Source organism: Meriones unguiculatus, chromosome 11 (assembly GCF_030254825.1).
Source record: "Meriones unguiculatus strain TT.TT164.6M chromosome 11, Bangor_MerUng_6.1, whole genome shotgun sequence".
NCBI lineage: Eukaryota > Metazoa > Chordata > Mammalia > Rodentia > Muridae > Meriones > Meriones unguiculatus.
Genome location: NC_083359.1, coordinates 110555384 through 110565365, shown reverse-complemented (window position 1 = coordinate 110565365; position 9982 = coordinate 110555384). Strand labels below are relative to the sequence as shown.

The 9982-nt window shown below is 56.8% G+C and overlaps 1 protein-coding gene across 2 annotated transcripts in view; it reads right to left on the bottom strand.

Moving 5' to 3' along the window:
- Positions 1–9776, bottom strand: part of Kcnh1 (potassium voltage-gated channel subfamily H member 1) — a 261141-nt gene extending 251365 nt beyond the window's left edge. For both annotated transcript variants that reach the window (XM_060364945.1, XM_060364946.1), the window contains exon 1: positions 9647–9776. In XM_060364945.1, the coding sequence (XP_060220928.1) occupies positions 9647–9725 (79 nt within the window). In that variant the 5' untranslated portion in view covers positions 9726–9776. The remainder of the gene's footprint in view (positions 1–9646) is intronic.
- Positions 9777–9982: the final 206 nt, after the last annotated feature.

Below are 9982 nucleotides of genomic sequence, written 5' to 3'. Positions count from 1 at the left end.
TTACCTTCAAATCTTCTTACTGGAATTTCATTAACCAAGGAAGATTACGCATCACAGAGAAAGATTGAAAACCAAACTCTACCTAGAGGCCAGGGGAGCGGCCTCTCTGGGACTGCCTGGCCTCTGGACGTGGTCATTTAACTCATTTATTACCCGTGTGTTGTTTATCGCAGAGCCAGAAGAATGATCAGTGTGGAGATCCTCGTCACGAGGCCTGATGGCCTGAGTGCAAGCCCTAGAGCCCAGAAGGTAGAAGGAAAACGGAGACTCCCACAGCTGCCATCTGTAGGTTTACCGTGGCATGCGTGTGCACCCACACACTAACAGGGATGTAAAGGATATTTTACCCTCTGAAATCGCAACAGGCCCCATAAAGACAGCACTTAGTTCCCAGCATCGGGTCCTTTCTCTGAGCCTCGAGCCTTGTGCGGGCCGGCGCACACCTGTAGATTATTGTGTCATGCTTTCCTCTTGTCAGCCGTACCCTCTGTGGTGGGCAGGAAAGTGAGCACCCCCTTTCCTGCCCTTCAGAGAGGCAGAGAGGGAGCAGGCATCACCACGGCAAGTGAGGGGGGTGGGAAGCTGGTGGGAAGAAACGCTAAATGGAAAGACAGGAAGGAGAGCAGCTCAGTGGTGGAACACGGGGGCCGGGTGTTTATGCCAGGAACGGACAGCATGAGGTCTACCTGGCAGGAGACTAGAACCTAGCGCCTCCTTTTTCTAGAAAAAGCACGTTACCATTTCAAGACGATGGACACATCAATCTCCTCATTCTCAAATGATGACTGAAAGTTAGAAAAGAAATCACGGAGACGGCAGCCACCTGCAGACCGGGGCTTTGGACCCTCATCAAGGTGAAAGGAAGCAGTGTTGAGTGACAGGAACCAGGTGTCAAATTCCAGGGACGCCATCTTGGGTGGATGGCTAGGACCCAGGAGGAACTCAGAGACAGGAGCGATGCGGGCAGGACTTAAGATGTGACTAAAAGCCAACAGAGAAAAAAGCGTCCACACTCAATCCCGCACACATTCCTCCATCCACTGGTGCCAGGGAGCCAAGCGATTACCTCCCACATGAAGAAATGGGTGGAGCTGTCACTAGAGCAGGACTCCCCAACTGCCTGGAGGACCCACACAAGCCCGGACGCCGGGCCATCCAGGCTGTTCCTGGGTGCACACTTGTGTTTCTGTTATTTCTGTTACTGTGGTTAAACACCCTCACGCTACAGCCCTTCCCGGGGGAGGAGAGGCTGCAAAAGCAGGAGGCTGGGGCAGCTGGTCACCTCACACCCAGGAGTGCGGAGGGAAAGGAGCGCAGGCTCGCCTCAGGAACGTCCTCTTGGAGGGCAGGGCCCAGGCCCGGGGAACAGTGTTACCCAGTGATAGGCTGGCTGCCTCACCTCAGCGACAGACACAGTTGACCACAGACGGCCCAGACCAACCTCATCTACATGGTCCCTCACTGAGCACCTGGATGGTTCCAGGGCATGTCTAGCTGACAGTTCACACTAACCATCACACTACACAGGACAGGAGCTGGGGCAGTCTCCGGAAGCTTCTGAAGAGTCGATTGCTGGAAACCAGCCCACGCTGACTGAGCACATCTCTTCAGACCTCTGTCCCCACACCAAGAAGACAGAGGGCACAATCGGGGGCCTTCCCTTCCTGCAGAGGCACCTGCCCCAGACAGCCAGGGAGGCCTAGGTAACCAGACCCTGCCCCAACAGGAAACAAAGAGCCGTGAGGTCACCACAAGCCACACAGAGCTGGGGGACGCTCTTTCTGACTAAGCACACAGCTAAGGGTGGGGTGGACTCAGCTCATTTCAGGACACCAGTTTCATGTAACTCGGGCGAATCAAGAGATGCTGTTTAATTTTGTGTAATGAACCACCTAGTGTAAGACGCTGATGATGTAACTCAATGCAGCCAATCGCAAGGGCGTGAAGGGTTTGATTGTTACAGCAACGGTCATGAGAACCCAGAGAGACGCTGAAACTCGGCACACAGCTCTCTGCTAGCGCAAATGGCAACCTGCACACCAAACCGAGTCCAGATGGGGTGAAATGGAGAGCCACATCTGTGCGAGAGCACCCCAAAGGAAGCTGCAAGCCCACAGGAGCAAAGCTCCCCCCATCTGCCATCTTTCTTCAGAGACCTAACAGGATCTGGCCATCCCCACCCGACCTCTCGAAAACAGACTAGTACAGACTAGTAGACTAGTAGCTAGAACAGGCAAGACTAACTCAGGTGAGGCGTGTGCTGGGGAGGAAATGAGTGTGGACCCTGGGGAACGCCGGGCTTCAGCGGCAAGACCAGAGGCGCAAACGGCCCCCATGCTGGGATTTCCGGGCACAGGAGCCAGCTCACGTGGGGCTCACCGCAGTTATGACGCTGAGTCACGAGCTGGCATTTTAGTTTTCTCTTGGTTATTTTCTGTGTGTATATGCATGTGTATGTGCGTGTGTGTGTGTGTGTGTGTGTGTGTGTGTGTACCTGTGTGAACCTGTATATGTGCATATATGTAGAGGCAGAGGTCAATGTTAAGTGTCTTTGTTAATGGCTCTCAACCTTGTTGTTACTGTTATTTAGTGATGTCTGTTTGTTGTTTGTTTTTAGACAATCTTTCACAGAACCTGTCGCTCACCAGTTGGCCGGCAAGATGCAGGATCTTCCTGTGCTCCCCACCCTATCAGTGGCACACACGCACACACACACACACACACACCCGTGCCAGGCTTGTGTGCTGCTGCTGGGGGCTGAGGCAGGCCCTCGTGCTTGCGTGGCAATCTCCGTTCTGAGCCATCGCCTGACACTTGTTTGAGTTCTTTCCTGAGTCTGGGCCTTCTCTTCAGTCACTTCTTACTGTTTCAGTAAAAGGAAGACGAATGGTGTGCTCCCTCGCTCCTACACACACACACACACACACACACAATCTCAGTTTTTGCATAACCTCTGTCTCCTGAGTGCGGTGCTTCTCAATACACGAAAATGGATGTCCTGAACACACACGTGCCAAAAACAAAGCAAAGCAAACGCCACACCCTTGCCTGTGCCCTATGCACTTAAACTCAAGGGTGAAATCCCCACGTCACTCAGCCACGTGAAGACGCACACGCATGAGAATGTTTAAACATCTCCCGTGCCGGAGCGTCCCAAAGGGCCAGAGCGAGTTTGTTTTCCTTTCGTTTTGGTCACATGCTCACTAGGAAAACAGCCCCAGATGACCCCGGCCATCCATTACTGGATTTTTTGAGTGAAAAAGGGACAGATACCAAATGCTGAAGACCCAGAGCACGGGGACCCTCATCCACTGCAGGCAGAGGGGGTGGGGCTGGTGCAATCTCTTTGCACACTGTCTGGTACCTCTGCCACAGCAGGGGACACACATCCTGGGTGTGTCCCCAAAGAAACCTGCCACATGTCCACAGGCAGGTGCAAGAATGATAGCCCCAACTGGAACCCCACGTGTCCCTCGGCGTCAGAACCTGTACATGGAACGTGGCCACACAGCGGACGGCACACACGGCAAGGAAAGAGAACGCACAGGACAGGCAACCCCAGTGGACAGGCAGTCCCAAGCAGGAGAGCAGGTGGTGAAACCTGAGGGACGGTAAAACTGGGGTGACCATAAAATTAGAAGAGGGGGGCTCAATGAGGGAGGCTCTGGGGGGCTCGCTGGGGGGAAGGGAGAGGAGCTGGGGTCAGGCAGGCTCTGGGGGGCCGCTGGGGGCAGGGAGAGGAGCTGAGGTCAGGCAGGTTCTGGGGGGCTCACTGGGGAATTGGGAGGGGAGCTGGGGCAGGAAGGCTTTGGAGGGCTCGCTGGGGGAGGTGGAGGGGAGCCAGAGGCGGGAAGGGTCCGGATATGAAGACACCTCTGGTTGACCTATCTCCCAGCACAGCTGCTGACGGAGGTTGGGGGGGGGGGGGTCTCCACACAGAAGGGAGAGCAAGCTACATAACAGAGACTTTTTCAATGAATATATGGTGCATCCACACACACGCGATGAATACGGAGAATTGCAGCGCACAGGGTCTACGCTGGGTCTGCCTGTGCACACCTGTGATTCCAGTCCTGCAGAAGGTAGGAGACACTGCCGTCCGAGGGCCATGTCAAGGTCAGCCTGGGCTGCACGGACAGAGCTTGTCTCATGACACCAAACGGAGGCAGCAGAGAAGGACGGAGAAGGGAAGAGAGAGCAGTACTTCCCAACAGCCATTGCTTCAAAACATTGTTCCTTGTGTGAGGTGTGAGTCCTTGAGTGGCTGATACCAGTGGGAGGAACACTCATACCGGGAGAGCAGAGAGCAGACGGCCATCACAACTGAGGTCCAGAGTCTAACACCTGGGTCCCCAGCTACAGCCGTGGCCACCTAGAAAAACGGACACAGCCCTCACCAGCCCAAGCACCGAGGGAAAGGCCCCTCCGAGAAATAACTAATGCCGGTTCTGAACGCTTGTTCTCAAGCCAGTAACTGAAGGTGGAGAGGGGAGACTGGGCAAAGCTCACGGGCCCAGGCGTGAGGCCGGGGGCTCCGTTTCCCACAGTGTTTCCCAAATGCGTGCCCTGCCTTGAGATGTGGGGTGAGATGTGTGGGTCTCAGTGAAACCACGGAACGGGACTTCACCTCCTGGCTGCTTCGCCAGACTCCGGGCTCTGAGCTCCCGGCAGGTGGGTCTCAGTGAAACCACAGAATGGGGCTTCACCTCCTGGTTGCTCCGCCAGACTCCGGGCTCTGAGCTCCCGGCAGGGCACTAGTTCACGCATCAAGCACTTTACCCTAGCAAGGTCAGAACCCAGACACGCTCCACTCTCACACACGAGTTCTAACCTGATTCCGTTTCACAAATACTGCCCCGACTCAGCACATCCATGAGGAGAACACATTCCCCACTGTGCCCACCCTGTTTGTTCACTAATTATATCAACAACCTGATCCATCTTAACACTGTAGAAAACACAGCTGACTTAGCAGTCTGCAAATTACACAAGTGCACGAGTCTGTAATGTGGAAATTGCTGCATTCCATGCCTGTCGCTGTGCGCTCCCACTGGCACCTTCGATTGTGAGCTATAGGCTCCCAAACATCAAAGCATATGCTCCGCTGAGAACGGGCCCCTCCAGAGTGATATCTGCAGATTCCCGGCGCCCGGGTGCACCAGCCTTCCGAAGACAGATCTATTTGCTTCAGCGAGTTTCTGACAACAGGCGCCTGTACACTTAGGCAGCCGTCAAAAAGCGCCCTGGAAGGAGCACTTTCCTGCTGTGGACAGAAAGAACAGCAAAGCCAACAGGGTGTGTGCTCGTCTGAGTGTGTGTCTGTGCATGTGTGTGTCTGCACGTGTGTCTCTGGGTCTGTGCCTGTGTGTCTGTGTTGTCTATATTTCTCTGTGTATGTCTCTGTGTGTTTCTGTGTGTGTGTTTATCTGTTTCTGTGTTTGTATCTCTGCTTATGTGTGTATAACTGTCTCTGTGTGTGTATGTCTGTGTTGTGCGTGTGTGTCTGTGTGTGTATATCTGTGTTGTGTGTCTGTTTATGTCTGTGTTGTGTGTATATGTCTCTGTGTGCATCTGTGTGTGTATGTCTGTTGTATATGTATCTCTGTGTGATCTGTGTCTGTGAGTGTCTCTGTACATGTGTCTGTGTGTGTGTCTGTGAGGGTGTCTATGTCTGTGTGTCTCTGTGTATGTCTCTGTGAGTACATCTGTGTTTCTGTCAGTGTATATGCCTTGTCTGTGTGTCTCCATTTGTGTGTCTGTGTTTGTCTCTGTGTGTGTCTCTATTTGTGTGTCTGTGTGTGTATGTCTGATTTGTGTGTGTATCTATGTGTCTCTGTGTGTGTATCTATGTATATATCTGTCTCTGTTTTTGTGTCTCTGTTTGTGTCTCTGTGTATATGTATCTGTCTCTGTGTCTGTGTGTGTATGCACACAAGCACCCCAGAGAGTATGTGCAGAGGTCAGAAGACAACTTTTAAAAGCTGGTGTCTCCCTCCCCCGTGGCTGGGTTCAGGTTCTCGTGCTTGCCTGACTTGCTCTTTCCCCTGCTGAACCATCCTGCAAGCCCACCAACAAGATTTGAACCATGGCTGATGCAATCATGAGCAAATCCACATCAAGTGTGCGAGTTAGTCATTCCTCCCGACAGCAGAGGCTCACCAACTCTCTCCTGCTCTGACACTCAAAATCAGCCTGGGAATGTGAAGCTGGTCTTCAGCCAACACCTTTAACATGTCCCGAGGGGCCTCAGTAACGACTGAGACCAGTCACTGCTTCACAGTCACAGGAGGGAGACTCACGAGGATGTGGTCTTCTCCCAGAGCCACCAGGCCTCACATGGCCATCGCAGTCACAGTCAGAGCGGCTGGGCCTGCGCACAACACCCAGTCTGTGAACCCCTCACAGCTGGCAGAATGAGGGTGGCAGATGCCCCCTGCACTCCCGGCCCCTGGGCCTGTGAGCCCTGCTGGAGGGCACAGCGGGAAGACAGAGGTGGGACCTCAGGGGAGCAGGCTGCCATGGTCAGCCATGCTGGGGTGCAGCCCTTTGGGGGGGACTTATGATTAGCGCCTACCCCATCCACCTCTAAACTCGTGGACTGGAACGGACTCCAGATCTTTGATCTGATGTCAGGCCCTGTCCCGTCCAAGGAAAAGTCACACAACAAACTCACTAAGGGGGAGGAGTGCCTAGTTTCCACCTCTCCCCACTGGTCAATAATTACGTCCAATCAACTTTCACTGAAGGAGTAAAGCCCTGGCCAGCGGCTGACGGGACCTCAAGGTACCCACCCATCTGGGGAAGCCTGCTTCTTTGCCTCGGGAACTAGTCACAGGACTCTTGGCTCCCAGACTTTACGGTGGAGACAGGCCTTCCTGTGTTGGTTCCTGAGGTGCAGAGACGTGAAAGTGGCCCAGGGTTCCTGGAGGAGGAACATACGCAGGTAACCCTCCTGCAAAGGTGAAGAGCCCTGAACTTCTAGGATGCACTGGGCTTTCTGCTGGCTCCTGCTCTGTTCAGATGTGGAGCCGTGGCTGCCGGCCAACATGGCTGCTGTTCCTGTTGATATAACATTTCGTTTCATCTCCACTGGGAAATACACTTCTTGCAAGAGCAACGGTGGAAGGAACGCTGCTTCCTGCTGCACTTTAAAGAGCAGAGCCCCAAGCTCCCCAGTCCTGCCCTGTGAGGGGAGCTGCCAGAACAATCCTCACCCAGACCTCGGCGAGGGAGGGCCGTCAGACTAGACCATGCCTAAGCCCCGTGACATTCCACCCGGCGGATGCCCCCGAACACGGCTGGTGCTAACCCCTTAGCACATCCTCTCGGCCACTCTTCCAGAGACTGAACAGCACCCGCCAAAGCTCCTCACGCAGAGAACAAATAAAGCACACGAAGCTGCGTGAGCCTCGGAACAGCTCGGTGGCACAGCACTAGCTTCACTTGTGCAAGGCCTGGCTTTGATCCCTGTTGCTGAAACAAACGCATGATGCCCTCTGGCAAACACAGCTGCAGCACCAGCCGTGAGAGCAGGTCCTGCAGCCCAGGTCCACTGCTCTGTAGACAGGCAGCAGCAAGCGCCCTGGACCACTGGGATAGAGGCGGGGGGGGGGGGGGCGGTCATGGGCATCACTGCTGAAACACTGGGATGACCAGAAAGCTGGCAGCTTTCAGGAGCCACTCATGCTTCTGAGCAGGCCATTTCTGCAGAGGGAAAGCGTGACCCGTGCAAACTGCCTCTCAGCCTTCGCAGCATCTAGTCCCTCGTGGTTGGGGACTGTTGTGGAAGTGATCACCACAGACCGGAATCTCCACGTCTCACGTCTGTGCTCCTCACCCTAAACAGCACGTAAGGGGCCCTCCAGCTCCGGGAGTCCCGTGCTCCCCCTGCTCCTCTTACTTGATAGGAATCCAGCTGTGGGATCAGGTACTGGGAGAAGGGGCCAGAGCTAAAAATACTCCCGACCACCTACTCGCCCTACCTATGCTCACGGGGACAGTGAGAGGTGTGCGATCAGATCCGGGCACGGGGTGAGAGGGGTGTGATCGGATCCGCTGAGCAGATGGCAGCGTGAGCAGACGGGGCTTTAGGAGTTTGGGCCCCCCTGTAAGCCCAGGCAGCCTGGCGGAAGCTGCAGCACCCCCTTCCTGCTCCCACCCGCAGGGCGCACTCTCTCACTTACAGATCCTCACTAATGCTCACAGTGTTTGTGCAAGAGTCACTCAGAGTGGGGTCCCCAAGTCTACAAGGCCGAGTCTGTACCATGTCAGTTAATAAGAGCCATAGTAATACACTAACAAACCTGCGGAAGAGCTCTTCATGGCTGGCCGTTTACCAATTATTACACACACACAGAGAGAGAGGACGAGGAAGAGCGAGCTCAAGTGGTGACTGTGACCTTGTGGCTGCCCGTTTAGCAGTTGTTATACACACACACACACACACACACACACACACACGGCCCCAGGAAAAGGCGGTGACGGAGTGGCACTCACCTTTGGGAGGCACACAACACTACCCTCTAAGAAAGCACTTATGTAGTGGGGAAGATTTGCTGCTGTCGCTGACTCCTTTTTCTCAGAAACTTAATTGCTTTTTAATTAAAGAGGACGCGCAGAGGCAGCGGATGCTCTGCAGCCCTCCCTTTGGATCCCTACCGGGCTTCAACTGGAACCAAGTTCCAGGGCTCCGCGTGTTTACACTCAGACCCCGGCTCTTGAGCTCTATGCACAGTCTCTCCTCGGGAAAGCTACACTTGTCCCTGGAAGGAGAGGGCCCAGCAGCCTGCTGGGGGCACCTCAGACTTGGGGAGCCGGCAAACAGGTGTAGGCAGCGGCGTGTGCGCGCATGCTTTAGCTCAGGTGGTTTGAAGTGCTGCTTTGGGTTCCCTACTCAGGACTTTCCGCGCCCGGGCTGCGGGCTGCGTGCAAAACTGCAAGCCCCGGGCACAGCCGTGCTGGCGACTGTCCCCTGTCACAGCAGGCTCTCTCCTCCCGGCGCTTCGCCTGTCCCTAAAGACAGGGGCCCCTCGCGCTGGGCACAGGTTTAAGTCCAGGGTGCCGGAGGAGCAGACTGGCAGGGTTAACAGGGAAGACATGCGTCAGATTGTAGCTGGGACCACGCAGGTCCCTGCTCCCGGCGGGGTCCAGGAAACCCACGGACCCTCGCGAGCCCTTTGCTCTAGCTGGTTGGCAGGTGGACAAGCCAGCCCGACCGCAGCATCTCCGCTGGTCACACTTCCCAGCTTAGGGCAGGAAGGCTGGGGTGGCGCCACTGCACCCCTGGACAGGGCCGGACCCGGTGGCTCTGGGCTGGCCCTGGCTTCCCAGGCACCGCGGGACTCCGGGGAGCCTCGGCGGGGAGGCAGGCAGTGCGCATCCAGAGCGCAGTGCTCAGAGGTGGCCAGCCTGCGGCCACTTTGCCCAGGACTCTCTCGTCGCTGCCGGGCTCTCCAGAAGAGGACAGCGGGGGGCTCGGGAAAGGCCCCAAACACGTCGCCTAGAGAGCTCTGCTCCGGGGACCGGGCGCAGCAGACCCGCTCCGGCCCTGCCCACCCTCGCGGGCCCGGGGGCACCGGGCGGGAGGCGGCGGCGGCCAGCGCACCCGGGGAAGGACCCAGGCCGGCGGGCCCGAGGCCGCGCTTACCGTTGGAGCGCCGCACGATGTTCTCCAGAAACGTGTTCTGCGGGGCCACCAGTCCCCGCCGGCCGCCGGCCATGGTCATCCTCCCGCCCGCCCGCCCGCTCCGGGGGCGTCGGGCGCCGCGGCTCAGCGCAGCAGGCGGCCGGGCGCGCAGCCCGCGAGCGTGCCCGGCTCCACGCGCCCCATGCGCCCGCGGCCCGGGAGCGCAGGGCGGCGGCTGGCTCGGCGGCCGCCCTCGCGCGCTCCGCACCTCCCCGCCGCCGTGCGCTCGAGTGCCCGGCTCGCCGCGCCGCGGCCGCCTCCCGGGGGGCGGGGGCGGGGGCAGCCGCCGGCCCGGGG